At 45.1% G+C, this 18,480-nt stretch overlaps 1 protein-coding gene across 1 annotated transcript in view; it reads right to left on the bottom strand.

The window, feature by feature from the left end:
* Window positions 1–18,480, bottom strand: part of DNAH8 (dynein axonemal heavy chain 8) — a 577,606-nt gene that overhangs the window by 354,195 nt on the left and 204,931 nt on the right. The window contains exon 27 of the mRNA XM_073338555.1: window positions 13,847–14,043. Coding sequence (XP_073194656.1) covers window positions 13,847–14,043 — 197 coding nt within the window. The remainder of the gene's footprint in view (window positions 1–13,846; window positions 14,044–18,480) is intronic.

Here is an 18,480-nt window from a genome sequence, read left to right as displayed (position 1 = left end):
CCTTCTAGAAAGCAGTGGAGATAGTTAGGTTGATTGAGACACCTGAAGCCAGTCAAGGGCTGGCTGGAACTAGTTAAAAGCCTCCCAATTAGTCAGTGAGGCGCACGTGTCAGGAGCTGTAGGAGGAAGCCACTCTGTTGGAGGAACTAAGCAGTACAAATCCATATCAGGCGCAAGGACGGAGGCCCTAAGGTAACGGTGAAGGAGATATTGAGTGAGGGCTGCAGTGGGGAAGTGGCCCAGGGAATTGTACAAGTCCTATTTCCAAAAAGTCAGCTACCATAGCTGCTACTATTAGGGTCCCTGGGCTGGAGCCCAGAGTAGAGGGCGGGCCCGGGCTCCTCCCTCCCCTCCCCGATTAATCACTGAGACTGGGAGACAATAGAGACTGTGTGAGGGAGGGTTGCTTCTCCTCACCTCCCTTGCTGGCTTATGATGAAAATGGCTCAGTAAGCTATGACCCTGGCCTCTAGAGAGAGAAGGGCTACATGGAGGGTCACAGTGAGCCTCTGAGGCTAGTGAAATCCGCCAGGAAACGTGGGACCCCCAGAGACAAGGACAGAGCTTTGTCACTGTTTCTAGAAGGGTCCTTTGACAAATGCAGAATGTCATCCATCTTTCTGCTTACGAGTTTAGAACTCTCAAAAGGGATGTCTTAAATTCTCATCTTCTCCTCCGTTGGGATGCCTGAATACTGAGGCCAAGATACTCTCCTCATGGTGATCAAGGTTGCCATGGACTGAGTCACAGTGGTAGAGGTGTCTAATGAAGCCTAGAGAGTCATCTTAGCTATAGGCTGCCCTTCAGTAATCAAAGATTTGAATACTCCTGCTTTGTAAAGTACTTTAAGATCTACTGATTAAAAGTGCTATATAAGAGGTAGATATTGTTATTATTGAGGAAGTCTGTTAATGAAGTCTGAGAACTTATGCCAATTTCAGTAATCATACCTCTCTTACAGTGCTTGATAGTTAGCAATTCTTAATTTCAGAGTGGCTGTGAATAGTTCTTTCTCACAAAAAAAATCCAGCTGTTTGGGCTCCTTGTTCAATGGTGTCATTTTTGGATGTTGTTTGTTCCTCTCCTGTGCTGCTGCAACCACCATGGAACCAAGTATATGTGCGCAGACAGGTATACAAGTCCAGTGGACAACACCTGGTACCTCTTCTCCTCTTTCTCAGAGGTTGGTGCAACACTTGCAAAGTTTGCCAGATGTTTTTTGTCATTAAGAGCAAGCAGTAGCTGACCAGGCATGGAAATATGCAGTATTTCAAAGAGACTGTGGGAGCTCTTTTCTAGTACGTCCACAGGTGTTTCCAGAGACTCCTCAATATGACTGTTTAAGTCCTCAAAGGTCTTAGTCATCCAACTGGATTGGTGTGCATGAAACCACGGCTTCGTCTGGGACAATGATGAGATGACAGCTGGCGTAGTGTATTCCTCCACAGAAGGAAGTTCCTCCTCAGAAATTTTCTCTGTATGCTCAGTCGGATGTATGGGGCTTCGTCCAGCGTGGCACAGCACGTCGCACGAATGGACTCGGGCCACCTCAGCTGCTCAGCCAGCATTGCCTGGGGGTGGAAGAAATATGGATTGCTAGCCATTCCACAGGCTGCCAGCTGGGCTGGAGGCATGGCCTCAGGGGGAAGACAGAGGAGAAGCGGGGCAGGGGGGACATGAGGAGCAGGGCAGTGGGGGCAAAGTTCTCGCCATTCCTGCGGGGCCCCCAAATTGGCTGGGGCCCTTGGGCACAGGCCCATGCGATAATCCACCACTGTCCATAGTCAGGGCTACATCTGTTTATGGAGCTAGCAGCTGATCCGGAGCTCATTAGGGCACTTCTGGCCTCAGACTTTCATGTTTGGTCAGGTCTGATGAGAGCCACATAGCCCTCTGAGAGAGAAATAATTTGAGACAAGCCTCTCTTTACCTTTTTGAAAAAAACTTGCAAATGAAGAATTTATTGGGGATATGCTCCTCTCCGAGGCAAAAGAGGAATCTTATGTGATTCTCCTGTGAACATTATAGTCTCACCACAGAAGGGGAAGCATTGAACACAGGAGACATTGGTTCAGTCATTCCTACATCCTGGTACCAGAGAAATATATTTCCTCTCAAACCAAAACAATTAAAAAACAAAAATAGTAAGGAGTAAATCTGTGGGACTACAGGCAAAACTACACTAATGATATGAATAAATAAACTGTCATGGTTCCTCCCCCACTCTGAACTCTAGGGTACAGATGTGGGGACCTGCATGAAAACCTCCTAAGCTTATTTTCACCAGCTTAGGTTAAAACTTCCCCAAGGTACAAATTAATTTTATCCCTTGTCCCTGGATCTACACTGCCACCACCAAACTCTAACTGGGTTTACTGAGAAACGTAGTTTGGACACATCTTTCCCCCCAAAATCCTCCCAACCCTTGCACCCCACTTCCTCCCCAATTTGCATAGGTGACCACAGACCCAAACCCTTGGATCTGAGAACAATGAAAAAGCATTCAGTTTTCTTACAAGACGACTTTTAATAGAAGTAAAGAAATCACCTCTGTAAAATCAGGATGGTAGATACCTTACAGGGTAATAAGATTCAAAACATAGAGAATCCCTCTAGGCAAAACCTTAAGTTACAAAAAAAGACACACAGACAGGAATAGTCATTCTATTCAGCACAGTTCCTTTCTCAGCCATTTAAAGAAATCATAATCTAACACATACCTAGCTAGATTACTTACTAAAAGTTCTAAGACTCCATTCCTGGTCTATCCCCGGCAAAAGCAGCATAACGACAGATACAGACCCCTTTGTTTCTCTCCCTCCTCCCAGCTTTTGAAAGTATCTTGTCTCCTCATTGGTCATTTTGGTCAGGTGCCAGCGAGGTTACCTTTAGCTTGTTAACCCTTTACAGGTGAGAGGATTTTTCCTCTGGCCAGGAGGGATTTTAAAGGGGTTTACCCTTCCCTTTATATTTATGACATAAACTATTAGTATTTAAAATTAAATACACAACAACTGATTTAGTGTGTGCATGAAGACAAAAGAGACTGCTGGGATTCCATCTCATAGCCATGGATGGTAAAAAGGATCTGAGGGGCAGCTGGGCCCACTCTTCCCTTTACAACCTCAATACAATGCATAAGGTCATATGCAAGATCAAAAAGATTTTGCTCCCAAGTGTACGCAGCTCATGTGCACCACAAATGGAATATATATGTACAACCAACTTGAAGAAGACCCAGAGGATTTCTGATGTAATTGTCAAGCTCACAGACATTCCACAATGGCTCTGAAGTTCTGAACTAGCAAGTGTTGAAGTGGCCTCATCCAAAGTTGAGCAAAGGATGTTTCATGGAGGCCATGAGACCCAGCAACTGAAGGCAAAATTTCACTGTCTGACATGAGTTCTGCTTCAACACAGAGTACATATGGTCTGAGAGGTTCAAAATCCTTTTACTTCAGAAGGAAGGTGTTGGCCTGAATCTAGCCCAGAATGGCTCTAATTAAAGAGATCCTGGGATGGGACCGTTGAGAATTTTTTCAATGTATGAGGAGATTCACAGATTGAAATAGGTTGCAAGTTCCTTCTGCTGAGGCTTTTAAGACTTTTCAAAATGGCTGAATTCATTACTCATCTAAGCTAGGGACTGCTATAAAGAGCACAATGATCAACCGTTCCCTATGTCCACTGAAGGTAGGACAAGAAGTAATGGGTAAAATCTGCAGAAAGGGAGATTTAGTTAGCTATTAGGAAAAGCTTTCTCACTATAAGGATAGTAAAGCACTGGAATATGCTTCCACGGAAGGTTGTGGAATCCCCATAATAGAAAGTTTTTAAGAACAGGTTAGACATACACCTGTCGGGGATGGTCTAGGTATACTTGGTTCAGCCTCACATACAGGGTCCCTCTCAAGGTGCCTTCCAGCCCTACATTTCTATGACTCTATAAAATCTGAGGTACTGACAGTGGAATGGCCTGACTGCAATACGAAAGTAAACATTTTTCAAACTGAAAATCCCAAATCAATCTTACAAGGAAAGTAAAAGGATTATGAAAGACAAAGTGAGTATCTGAAACTTAAAACTCTTGATGTATTTGTTTAACTTTCCAAAGTCCATGATTAGGGTGAAGACCATTATCCTTTCGCAAAAAGAGTACCTTGAATAGATTTTTCCCCCTCTGTACTCCTCTGCAATGTTTTCTACAGATACTATCTTCAGGAGGGGAGAGACTTGATCTCAACATTTTCTCATTAGAGGGATCCCTTAAAAGAGATATCTTGGGAGAAAGCAGGGAGTGGAACTAGATTGAGTAGCCACACATCATGGTTTCTAGGACCCAAAATCCTTTAATTCCATGTCCTGATACAAGAAACTGTGATAGACGATCACCATAAGAAGGTCAGGAGCAATGGCTGATTTGAGGGTCTCAAACATCCTGTCAAATCTGTAGCCTTACAGACAAACACTCAGGCTGAAAGGAGAATAAACCAGATAACTGAAAACCAATAAGGCATTTGACTTGGTACCATGTGTCATTTTGATTAAAAAACTAGAATGATATAAAATATGGCACACTTTGAATGGATTAAAAAGTGGCTAATTGACAGAAATATGTGTCCTTCATGTCGAGAGCTGTGAACCACACTCCCTTCTGAAAGGAGGGGATTATAGAGGCCAGAGTAATCATCCTGAATTTCAGCTTTCGGATAAAGATGTTCAACTGCTGAAGGTCCAAGAGGGGTCTCCACCCTCTGTCTTTTTGGGGGATTAGAAAATATGGGGAATAGAACCTCTCCTCTGGTATTGAAGTGGGACACTCTCTGTCACACCCGACATTACAGGGATTCCACTTCCTGTGAAGAATGAGTTGGTGAGAGGGGTCCCTGAAGTGGCATTGGGAAGCTGGTTTGTGTGGTGGGAAAGAAAGAAACTCTATAGAGTATCCCTCATGGATAATCTCCAGAAACCAAGTGTCCATGGTGATCTTGTTCCAACTGTGGGCAATAAAGTAAGATGGTCTCGAAAGATGACCAGAGAAGTAGGTGGCATCAGTGGTGGTACGTGGGTCTTGATGTGCATGCCAAAAAAAGGGCCTCTGGTCTGTTGCTGGGAGTGTTTGGAGAGTGTAGCAGTGGAGGGAGCTAAGAAATGGGACCGCTAAATCCTTTGTCATGTACGAGGAGGTTCAGGTAGACACTGGTAGTACAGGGTATGCAAATGGGGGTATTCGTGGTCTAAAGGTCTGTTTCTAGTGTTTTCTCCTGTGGGCTGCAGTGTAAATCCCCAGGGATTGCAGGGTGGATCTTGAGTCCTTGACAGAGTGTAGAGACTCATCTGTCTTTTCATTTAAAAAGTTGGACTCATCAAAGGCGAGGTCTTGTATAGTATTTTGGGCCTCTCTTGGGATGACTGGAACCACAAGTCCCTTCACATGATCCTTTGGCCAAAGATCTGGATGTTGTATCTGTAGCATCTACCACAGCCTGGAGAGCCACCTTTGCTACCAATTTCCCCTTGTCCAGAGATGATAGAAACTGGGCTCAGTCTTCCATGGGCAGTTTGTCTTTAAATTCTGCAACATTCTGTAGGTGTTAAAATTGTATTTTGCTAATAAAGTGTGGTAATTAGCTATATGAAATTGGAGGCCTCTGAAGGAGAATACCTTCCTACCCAGGAGGTGCAGTCTCTTTGACCCTTTATTTGGCAGGGTAGATTTTTGGTAATGTGGCCAAGCTCTCTCCATAGCTGCCTGTACCACCAACAACTTAGGTGCAGATGGGAAAACAAGAAGTCAGCACTCTTGGCCAGCACAAAATAGCATCTTTTGGTTCTTTTTGGCATAGGAGCACGACATCCTGGTGTGTACCAGATGCTCTGGCCGGTTCTAATATGGCCTCATTGATTGGAAGGGCCTCCTGGTTGGTCCCTGTGGTTATAAAATGTCCAGGAATCAATGTTGAGGGTCCTGAGCCTCCTCTAGCAGGATATGTAGATCATTAGTGACCCTTTGCAACAATTCCTGATATTGCCAGTGGTTATCCAGTGGAGAGGATGATGAAGGAGTGGTTGCAGAGTCCAGAGACTATAAGGAAGCCCCCATCAGAACCAGCAGTACCAGTGGAACCAGGTCTGGTTCTTCCTCCTCACACATTGACGGAACCAGCTGATGAGAGGGGGAGAAGCGGTATGACTCCTGAGAAGTTCCTACCAGGGAGCCCCAATAAGGCCAGAAGGAAGAATCCATAGGTCATGGTGGACCCCCCCGCAGGAACCAATACCAAGTGTCCCGGGGTGGGGGTTCATAACTGGAGGGATAATAATGCCTTGGCTGTCTGTCAGGACTCTTCAGCCTTTGCAGAGATACTAGTGCAGCTATCTTCTCCAGTCCTCCAATTCTGAGGACAGTTGCATTGGTAGCAATGGTACCGCTGGTACTGAGGAGTTCCTGCCCAATGGATCGAAAACAGGCCTCTCCTGAGACAACAGCAACCGTTCTTCCTCCGAGGTAAGGACGTCTCTCAGGAGGGCAGGGCCCAAAAGGAGTGGAGACTGCAGGTAAGGAAGGAAGATATCCTCCAGCATTACAAAGGTCTCTGTATGGCCCAGAGTCCAAGGAGTTCCAATACAAATGCCTAAAGGGCCCAGTTCATGGGACAGAGCCAGGCGGACTTTGGAATGATGAGATGATACCTGCACTCGTAGATAGGACTGGAAAGTATTTGTCTTTCTGCCCCGGTCACCGTCAGTCACTGTTGAATCCCTCTTTTCCCACTCCTTACCCTGCAGCCTGAGGGTCTCAGCAGAGCTGCTTCTGAGGGTTCCATACACAATGTCTCACCCAACCTGGACCAGTTCGGGGAGGAAACACATTTCTCCTGGACAATCCGATGCAGGGTTCTGTCCTTATGCTCATGCAAGTGTCTCTGACTCTCTTGGGGAGTCCTGTGTGATGAGCCCTTGGTTTGTTAAGGGCTCTGCTCCAATGCTTGTGCTTGAAGAGGCACTGCTGGTCAGCTGAAGCAGATGTACAGGGGGTCTCTCAGGCCTGTGTCAGAGCAGGGCCTCATAGCTTCTTCCATCAGAGACTTTCAGTCACAGCTCTCAGGCATCTTTAGCTCTGGGCAAGAAGGATTTACAGATATTGCACTTCACAAAGATATGTGCCTCACTTAGAGAGTATAGGCACCTGTGATGCTCGTCGCTGATGGAGAAGGAGTGAGGGCAGGAGACACAGTTCTTGAATCCCAGGACCCTGGGCATACTCTCAGGACCAGGAAAGATTTCACCTCAACTGGGGAGAGGGGAAGGGGAGTTTTCTATTCTATATTAAACTATACACTAACTAAAATTCCTAAGGTAAGATATAAACTATTTACAATTAAATTTTACAGATTCTGCAATAACGAAGGATGACATGATTCCAACTCAGGCCATCCAGCTGTAAGAAAGAACTAGAGAAGCATTGACCCCCCACTGCCTCTTATACCCTCAGTTGGGAGCACAAGGAGAGTCACTGTGCATATGCAGATCGAAAGACACTGCTATGAAGAAGTTCCAGGCTTGGGCACACAGTGCGCACACTTACCCACACATACAATACACACAGGGACAGTAACTCAAAGAAGAAGTTGAAGCCAGAGAAAGTCAAACTGGAAATAAAGGAAATAGAAAAGTTTTAACACTTAAGTTAATTAACCACTGGAACAACTTGCCATGGGTTGTAGTGGATTATCTATCACTGACAATTTTTAAATTAAGTTTGCACGTTTCTTCTAAAAGATGTGCTCTAGTTCAAACAGGAATTAATTCAGGGAAGTCCGATGGCCTGTATTATTCAGGAGGTCAGATCATAGTGGTCCTTTATGACCTTGTATTCTGTAAATCTAGGAATCCCAGAACATCAAGTAAAAGATGGGTCTTCTCCTGAAGAGACACACTAAAATCATTCTGCCACCCTAGATGACATCTAGTGAAATTGGTTTTGGTCATCAAATGGAAAAACTGAGAATATAGCTACATCCTCATCTAGGGATGTTGACAAATTAATGTCAGTCAATTATCTGGGACAGGATCAGCACCCACATCTTCCTAATCAGATTTGTCCTCACAGTCAGAATGTTTTCCAAGGGAAGTGACCCACAGTCATTGGGTACTGGATACTCCATTAACAAGAGGACACTATTAGGATGGGTGAAACCAAAGTGAATATCAAAGCACACTTCTGCTCCCAATCCCGCTCAAAGCAAAGGAGGTTCAGCACTGAGTCTCTTTAAAGTGAAGCAGTCAATTTACTATAAAACATAAGCTTTCTTGCTTTCTGAACAAGTCTCAGAGCAATGATCATACTTCCTCTTCAACACCAAGGAAGAAGTAATTAATACTGAATTCAGCTCATCTCTACTGCCTCTGGATTTCTTCAATCCTGAAGACTTTTTGGAGTTAGTCTTCAAAATAGTCTTGTTGCTCTAAATTAACCCTAACTCTAAACATACAGGCTTTTTAACGGTAGGTAGCTTCATTAAAACTTTCTCTAAGAGAAGGAGTTTAAGCCTTGACTAACTGGTCCTAATGAGTACCAATATGGAATAACCTTAACTCAAATACTAGGAATGTTAATCCATGATCAACATCTTGCTCCATCATGATAATCACCATTTAAAGACAGAAATATTGCTAAGATAAGGCATTTGATTTAGTGCCACATAATATTCTGATTAAAAACATAGCACCGTACAATTTCTGTTAAGCACATATGTGGTGGGATATAAAATCTCCATCCTGGCCACTTCTGTGGACTCAATCAGCCCAACCCAACTATGCTGCAATAAGTGTCAGGCTTGTGGGGAGAACCCAGATCGGTTGGGAGGTGGATGAGAGGGAGACCAGACCTCCTGCTCTCACTCTGTGAGAGATGCCTGGGTATGGTCAAGAATTGCTTGAAGGACTGCTGCTTGTGAGATCCTCCTGAGGGAAGGTATGACTCATATGGAATTATAATTTTGATTTAAGACTAGTGACTTGCATGCTATTGCTGAGTACAGCTGGTGCAGACGGTACCCACCAGAAGGGCATGACAGTCAAATAAAATAGTTTTGTCTTGTACATCTGCCCAAGGACCCAGCAGCGCTTTGTCACCAGCTCAGGGGTGATCCTGTCACAAAATATTAAATGGATTAAGAACTGGCTAGCTGACAGATCTCAAAAAGTAGTTGTCAATGGCAAATAATCATGGAGTTTGGGTTTTTCTAGTGAAGTTCCACAGGAATTGCTACTAGGTCCATTGCTATTCAATATTTTCAACAATCTGGAAGTAATATAAAATCACTGCTGATAAAATTTGCAGGTAACACAAAGATTGGTGGAATTGGTAAATAATAAAAAGGACAGGGCAGTCATATAGTTAGGGCCCTACCAATTTCACGGCTGTGAAAAACATGTCTCAGACTGTGATATAAGCCCTTCCCTGTGAAATCTGATCTCCCGCCATGCTGCTGGGAGCGCCCAGCCAAGGGCTCCTAGCTGCAAGTCCCCGCTGGGCTGTGGAGGGGCAGGACTTATCCTTCTGTGGCATGGCCTCTCTCAGGGGGAGATCAGACCCACCCCATAGTGCCTCCCCCTGCTGCTGTTGCTGGAAGGAAACCCCTGTGCAGTGATTTTCTGGTCTTGTACACCCATGTAGGGAAGCTAGAACATTGGGAGGAGGAGTTAGCAGCATCCCTAAGGTGTCTCTGTTGGGTTTGAAATTGGAATTGTACCAGCCCTGAAGATATCTCATGTGTAGCCTGGCATACTGGACCACGAAGGTGGTGGCTGCCATGTGACCAAGGAGCTGTGGACTGATTCTTGCCTGTGTCTTGGGACGAATAGAGAGCGTGTGTATGAGCTGCATGATAGCGAGGAATCTGTGATACGGGAGTGAGGCTCTGCTCTGGATTGAGTCGAGATGAGCTCCAATGAACTCAATCTGTTGTGTAGGTGTCAGGGTGGATTTTTGGATATTTATTCGGTGGCCTTGGCTGTGAAAGAGGGAGATGGCGAAACGGGTAGCTTGAAGTGTCTCGCCATAGCAGTTGCCCTTGATGAGATAACCGTCCAGGTAGGGGAAAAGTGTGACTCCATGTTTGTGGAGGTGAGCCATGACCACGGCTAGAGTTTTGGAAAAGACTCTCGGCGCTGTGGAGAGGCCAAAAGGAAGAACTCTGTATTGAAAATGGTCATGACCGATCGTGAATCATAGGAAGCATCTGTGAGCTGGATGAATTGATATATGAAAATAAGCGTCCTGTAGGTCGAGGGCTGTGAACCAGTCCCCTTGATCCAGTGCAGGAATTACTGTGTCCAGTGTGACCATCTTGAATTTTTGTATCCTCAAAATTTGTTCAGTTGGCATAGATCTAGTATAGGCCTTCATCCCCGGTCTTTTTCTGGTCACGAAGTAATGGGAGTAGAACCCTTTCCCTCGATGTTGCGTTGGCACAGGTTCCACTGCGCCTAGCTGGAGAAGATGAACCACTTCTACATGACGTAGGTGCTAGTGAGAGGGGTCCCTGAAGAGGGACGGGGAAGGGGGAAGAGTAGGAGGATAGGATATGAATGGGATAGAGTAACTGGACTGAACTATTTCGAGGACCCAGCGATCCTGTGTAATATGCTGCCAGGCATGTTGGAAACTCTGGAAGCGGTGGCCAAATGGGCAAGTAGGCTGTGGAATCAAGGGGTGGTCGTGCAGACCCTCGACCAACATTTCAAAATTGTTGTTTATTCCCGGATGGGTGGGAGGTGGTTGCTTGAGCTTGATTTTGTCTGCGCTTAGGGGGCTAGAGCAATTCCTATTTACATCATATGGTTTGGGTATTGTTGTGTGTGTGGTCTTTGGTAAGGTTGGTATCGTCGTCTCCTGGGAAGAGATGGGTGAATACTCAGGCTGTGCAGTGTTGCTCTAGAATCTTTCATAGCGTGAAGTAGTTCATTGTTTTTTTTGGAAAACAGTTTGTCTTTATCAAAGGGGAGGTCCTGCACTTTGGTCTGCAGATCTTTAGGGATGCCAGATGTAGAAAGCCATGAAGATCTGTGCATAACCACAGCAGTTGCAGTAGTACGGACTACTGTGTCCGCCGTGTCTAAAGAGGCTTGTAGGGCCATTCTGGAAATCAATTGGTCCTCGCTCAGAATTGATTTAAAGTCCGCTCTCCTATCCTCTGGAATGTAGGAGGCAAATTCAAAAAATTTATTGTAGTTATCAAAGTCGTAGCTGGCGAGGAGTGCAGAGTAGTTTGCAATCCTGAATTGTAGAGTGGAGGACTTGTAAACCTGTGATCCAAGACGTCAAGGCGTTTAAGGTCCTTGTCTTGCAGGATGGGCGGATATTGTGGCTGTTTCGCCCTTTGTGTGACTGTATCTATGACGAGACAGTTCGGTTGTGGGTGAGAAAATAGGAAGTCAGCATCCTTAGCAGGAACACAGTATTTAAGTTCAGCCTTTCTGCAGCTAGGTAATAATGAAGCTGGAGTTTGCCAGAGAGTGTCAGCTGGTTCCAGGAGTGCTTCATTTATAGGGAGTGCGATCTTTGAGGGTGCAGAGGGTTGAAGGATTCTGAGGAGTTTTCATCAAGAAGAAACAAACAGAACTGTCACACAGTAGCCTGCTCAGCCATGAAACTGATTTTCAAAGCTTCTCTGATGCACAGCGTGCCCTGCTGTGCTCTTCTAACTGTCCTGGTGTCTGGCTGCGTGTAGTCAGCAGCCAGGCGATTTGCTTCAACTTCCCACCCCGCCATAAATGTCTCCCCCTTACTCTCACAGGTATTGTGGAGCGCACAGCAAGCAGTAATAACAATGGGAATATTGGCTTCGCTGAGGTCTACCTGAGTCAGTAAACTGCACCAGCGTGCCTTTAAACATCCAAATGCATATTCAACCACCGTTCTGCACTTGCTCAGCCTATAGTTGAACAGCTCCTGACTACTGTCCAGGCTCCGTGTATGGCTTCATAAGCCATGGGAGCAAGGGGTCGGCTGGGTCCCCAAGGATGATTATAGGCATTTCAACATCCCCAACAGTTATTTTCTGGTCTGGGAATAAAGTCCCTTCCTGCAGCTTTTGAAACAGACCAGAGTTCCTGAAGATGCGAGCGTCATGTACCTTTCCCGGCCATCCCACGTTGATGTTGGTGAAACATCCCTTGTGATCCACCAGTGCTTGCAGCACTATTGAAAAGTACCCCTTTCAGTTTATGTACTGGCTGCCTTGGTGGTCCGGTCCCAAGATAGGGATATGCATTCCATCTATCACCCCACCACAGTTAGGGAATCCTGTAGCAGCAAAGCCATCCACTGTGACCTGCACATTTCCCACAGTCACTACTCTTGCTAGCAGCAGCTCAGTGATTGTGTTGGCTACTTGGATCACAGCAGCCCCCACAATAGATTTGCCCAGTCCAAATTGATTCCCGTCTGACTGGTAGCTGTCTGGCATTGCAAGCTTCCAGAGGGCTATCGCCACTCACTTGTGAACTGTGAGGGCTGCTCTCATCTTGGTATTATTGTGCTTCAGAGCAGGGGAAAGCAAGTCACAAAGTTCCATGAAAGTGCCCTTATGCATGCGAAAGTTTTGCAGCCACTGGGAATCATCCCAGACCTGCAACACTATGTGGTCCCACCAGTCTGTGCTTGTTTCACAGGCCCAGAATAGGCGTTCCACAGCATGAACCTGCCCCATTGCCATCAGGATGGCCAAATTGCCGGAGGTGGAGTGGGGGCGGGGCCTGGAGGTAGGGAGGGGAATCGAGCACTCACAGGGAAGAGGGGAAGTTGCCGCCTATGGCTGGAACCCAAGCTTTGGGACCCTGCAAAGGGGGAGGGTCCCAGAGCCTAGGCTCCAGCCTGAGCCTGAACGTCTATTCCGCAATTTTACAACTCTGCAGCCCAAACCTTGTGAGCCTGAGTCAGCTGACACAAGCCAGTCGTGGGTGGGTTTAATCACAGTGTAAATATACCCTAATTCACCTCACTTGTGGGGTGCTCCTGCTTAGGAAAAATACAGTATATATAGTTTACTCCTGTTGCTGAAGGTCATAGTGATTTCTTTCAGCTGTTATTCAATTTATTTCCACATCCTTTTCCTCCAATCTTCTTCAGTTGTCTTCTTATTTTAGAAGATGAAGAGACTTATAGAGAAGTGGTTCTCAACCTTTCCAGACTACTATATCCCTTTCAGGAGTCTGATTTGTCTTGTGTACCCCAAGTTTCACCTCACTTAAAAACTACTTGCTTACAAAATCAGACATAAAATTACAAAAGTGTCAAAAAACATTATTACTGAAAAATTGTTTACTTTCTCATTTTTGCCATATAATTATAAAATAAACCAACTGGAATACAAATATTTTACTTACATTTCAGTGTGATATTAAGCCTGTTTTTCACTTGTGAGCCTTGTCATTCGGCGGCCGGATAGCAGTGGTATGGTATTGCCCCCCTTATTTCTGCGCTGCTGCGGACAGCGGCACTGCCTTCAGAACTGGGCAACCAGAAAGCAATGGTTGCTGGCTGGGGCGTTCAAGTTGTTTGTGGCAAGGGAGCACTATTATTTTAATCCTGCTTCCTTTCCACCCCATAATACCCACTTCAACCCGCTCCCGCCTTGTTTGTTGAATTTTTATCCTGCTCCTGGTATTATGGCAGTGGGTCCGGTGGTACCTGTGGGATCCCTGTCCCACTGCATGGCTCTAGAGCCTGTTGTAAAACTAGGCAAAAATCTCAATGAGTTGACATGCCCCCTCGAAGACCTTTGTGTACCCCTGTTATAGATGATACTCCTCTAGAAATGCTCATCAATAAATTTACCTGAACTTTAGCATCTCTGTCTTCTGTCCACAGAACCTTATATTTCTGAAAGTCTTGCAGTGCTTCACTAGCTGCTTTTCTTACAGAATTTACAGACGAGGAGAGGAGCACAACTAATTTAGAAATATCTTTGTGTTCTGCAACACCTGGATAAAAATTTCTTAGCTTTCTTACAGGAATGCTGTCATCGAGTACTTCTGTAAAATAAACAATTTACATAAAAGTTAACAAACCATTAAAATCCCCCTTCAGATTTCCAAAAACATAAAACTAGAATCATCTCCCAATATACTTTTAACAAAACAGAAGACAAAAGAGTTAAACCAAAAATTGTGGAAGTGTCAAAACCTGTAACCTGTACTTCATTACTGTTTGGGTTGTTGCATCCCATTCCCCTCTCCTCTATCTATATATTGCCCATTTGCATTTTAAATTTTCAGGGACTCTGTCTTCATTCTTCTTGTAGAGTGGACACCTAGCACAGTTTTGATGTTACTTTATGTAAAGTGATATTTATTAGGTTTGTTAAAACCATACATTTCAAATATTTAACCATACAAGTTCTCTCAAACAGTATGAGGTATTTTATCTCTTATATGTTACACCCTTGTTATTCCATGAAAGACTCTTTTCTAAGCAGACATCCAATTGAGTCAAAATATGCAGTTTAAGGATCCGTAAATGTCACTTGTCGCCCAAGAGAAACATTTTAACTTCAATTTCTACATGTGAGAGGTTAGTACATATAAGTCCATTAGGGATGTCAAATGATTTTAAAAAAGAATTACAATTAATTGTGAGATTAAAAAAATAGTAGTGATTAATTGCAGTTTTAATTGCACTGAAACAATAATAGAATACCAATTTAAATTTATTATAAATATTTTGGATGTTTTTCTACCTTTTCAAATATATTGATTTCAGAATACATGTACAGTGCTCACTTTATGTTATTTTTATTATAAATATTTGCACTATAAAAAAGATAAAGAAAAGAACAGTATTTTTCAATTCACTTCATACAAGTACTGTAGTGCAATCTCTTTATCATGAAAGTGCAATTTACAAATGTAGGGCTTTTTTACATAACCTTAGTCAAAAAACAAAACAATGTAAAATTTAGAGCCTGCAAGTCGAAGCATGAAGGGGCATATGAATGTTTAGCATGTCTGGCACATAAATACCTTGCAACGCCCGCTACAACAGTGCCATGCGAATGCATGTTCTCACTTTCAGGTGACATTATAATTAAGAAGCGGGCAGCATTATCTCCCATAGATGTAAACAAACTTGTTTGTCTTAGCAATTGGCTAAATAAAGGGGAGGACTGAATGGACATGTAGGCTCTAACGTTTTACATTGTTTTGTATTTGAGTGCAATTATGTAAAAAATAATAATTCTACATTTGTAAGATATTTCATGATAAAAAAAGAGATTACACTACAGTACAAATATTTGTAATCAAAAACAATAAGATAAAGTGAGCACTATACACTTTTGTATTCTGTATTATAATTGAAATCAATATATTTGAAAATGTCAAAAAAGTCCAAAAATATTTATAATAAATTTAAATTGGCATTTTATTATTATTTAAGAGTACAATTAAAAATGTGATTAATCACAACTATTTTTTAATCTAGTTAATTTGTTTTGTGTTAATCACATGGATTAACTCCGATTAATCTGCAGCCCTAATTTACATACAATTCAACACATTTTTAAAAGTGTGATTCCCAGTATTTTTGTTGACAATTATTTTTATGCTATTTTCTCACATTTTCTTTAAAAGAGTCAAAAATATTTTCAGAAAGTAATCAGGGCTGGCCTTAGGGAAAATAGCACCCTGGGCAAACTTGTATTTTGCCGCCTCTGGCCCCAGCTGCCTTCCCAGGCTCCCTACCCCATCCCCATCGCCCCTGCCCCCACTGCCTCTCCCCCCACCCCTCACTGCCCCAAACTCCCTTCTATGACCTCACACTTCAGGCCCACCCTGCTTCTTGCCTCTTAACCACAGCACCGCCCCTGCCCACATTGCCCACACTTAGGGCCGGTCTTGCCTTGCAGTGATTCACATCTGGATGCCATGGTGATGGGCATCATAGGAAACCCCACAGAAGTCATTTTGACTCCCCCAGCAAGTGTTATAGGAATTCCCTCATTTGGTCATTGAGCAAGACAGCCAAGACAATATAGTAGGCAGTCTTCCGCATTCTCACAGAGTGAGTGGGCTCTGGGGCAGAGTCGTATCTCTCCTGCACTTCCCAAACTCTCCCACTCAACACAGCATCCAGCTCCTCTGCCAGAGCCCCAGAGGGTTGGCAGCCCAAGGGGAGGCGCAGTCACAAAAGGGCACCAGAAGGCTGGTGTTGGCAGAGTAGCATGGTGACCTGAGAGTCCCAGAAAGGGTGGAGGGAACTGGAGCTGCACAGATGGAATCACAATGTTGTGGTGACATGGGGGCTCCAGAAGGGCAGATCTCTCCCCACCCCAATACTGAGCATCCACAATATTGAAGTGCCCCTCCTCAGCCCCAGGGAAGGTGGCTTATTGTGGGAGGGAGAGGTTAAAATGCTCCAGTCCACTGACGGTAGCTAGGGTGGATGGTGATGGCGGAAGGTTGGCTCCTGAAATATCCCCAACCACCTGCACTAATACCTCCCTTTGGGATGAGTAAGAAAAAGGGGGAGTCCATGACAGCTGGGGAGCATGGGGAACTGTGAGGTCAGAGTGTGGCATTCAGGAGGGGAACCTTGAAGATGTGAGGGACCCCCTGAAAACTGGGGAGAATGGGGTGAGGAGGGGCTGAGAACTGGGAGGCGGGGATTGGTGGGGCAGAAGAAGGTGCCTCCTGGGAGATGTGTGGGCATGGAGGGGTGCTGGGAGCTAGGGGCACAGGGAGGGGTACCTCGGGCTCTTGGGGCACGGGGGAGAGCCCTGGGAGCTGGGAGGGCTGGGACCATCGAGGCACAGGGAAGGCCCCTGGAAGCTGGGGGGGGGCTGGGAGCTGGGGGCACATGGAGGTGTCCCCTGGGAGCTGAGGGGGGCTAGGAGCTGGGAGCACAGGGAAGGGGCCCTCAGGAGATGGAAGGGCTTGTAGATGGGGGCATAGAGAGGGGGTCCCCTGGGAGCTGTGGGGGGCTGGAACCTGGGACACGGAATCAGGACCCCCTAAGACTTACTGATCTCTCTGCCCTGCAGTTTTAATTCCCAGTCTCTTCCCTTTCCATCTCAACCTGGAAGAGGCTGGCAACTTCCAGCTCCCATTGGCTGGCCGAGACACCCCACTCACCTTCCATTGGACTGGGACAATCTGGGGGAAGGACGCGGGGAAGAGCCTGGCTCGCAGTCACAGAGTGTGGAGGCACGACTTGGAGCCAGGCTGGGAAACCACATGGAGCAGTGAGCAGGTGACCTTCGCTCAAGAGCAGGGAAGTGTACGCAACGCTCCTGCGATGCCAGGCTGCACCCCACAGGCAGCAAGGGGAAGCCCAAGCCCCTGGCCTATGCACCACGGTGCCCCCTGACTACAGAGCCCTGGGTGGGTGCCCACATTGCCCTGCCCTAAGGCCAGCCCTGCCAGTAATGCTCTATGCATCTCTACATTCTCTCATATCATAGCATATTAATTGAACTCTAAAAATTCTGTGCAACATATGCTCCTCGTGATTTAAATGACAATCTAGTCACCTATCTTAGTTACTTATATGGCCACCATCACCTCAGCATCCAAGCATCCTACAATCTTTAATGTATTTATCCTTACTACACTCCTGTGAGTTACAGAAGTACTGCTGTCCTGAATTTACAGATGCAGAATTGAAGCACAGACAGAAAGCTTGTGGTGGAGCAGGTTACTGAACCCCGGTCTCATAAATCCTACCCAGTGCCCTAACCACTCTAGCATCCTTCCTCTCTCTTAATAATGCTGGTTGTCATAAATATAAAGGGAAGGGTAAACCCCTTTGAAATCCCTCCTGGCCAGGGGAAAGCTCCTCTCACCTGTAAAGGGTTAAGAAGCTAAAGGTAACCTCGCTGGCACCTGACCAAAATGACCAATGAGGAGACAAGATACTTTCAAAAGCTGGGAGGAGGGAGAGAAACAAAGGGTCTGTGTCTGTCTGTAGTCGTCTTGGCCAGGGACAGAACAGGAATGGAGTCTTAGAACTTTTAGTAAGTAATCTAGCTAGGTATGTGTTAGATTATGATTTCTTTAAATGGCTGAGAAAAGAATTGTGCTGAATAGAATAACTATTTCTGTCTGTGTATCTTTTTTGTAACTTAAGGTTTTGCCTAGAGGGGTTCTCTATGTTTTTGAATCTAATTACCCTGTAAGACATCTACCATCCTGATTTTACAGGGGGGATTTCTTTATTTCTATTTACTTCTATTTTTATTAAAAGTCTTCTTGTAAGAAAACTGAATGCTTTTTCATTGTTCTCAGATCCAAGGGTTTGGGTCTGTGGTCACCTATGCAAATTGGTGAGGCTTTTTATCCAACATTTCCCAGGAAAGGGGGGGTGCAAGTGTTGGGAGGATTGTTCATTGTTCTTAAGATCCAAGGGTCTGGATCTGTAGTCACCTAGGCAAATTGGTGAGGCTTTTTACCAAACCTTGTCCAGGAAATGGGGTG

This window comes from Lepidochelys kempii, chromosome 3 (assembly GCF_965140265.1).
Source record: "Lepidochelys kempii isolate rLepKem1 chromosome 3, rLepKem1.hap2, whole genome shotgun sequence".
NCBI classification, from domain to species: domain Eukaryota; kingdom Metazoa; phylum Chordata; order Testudines; family Cheloniidae; genus Lepidochelys; species Lepidochelys kempii.
The sequence above is the reverse complement of the archived record's forward strand: the minus strand, read 5'-3'. Positions and strand labels throughout refer to the sequence as shown.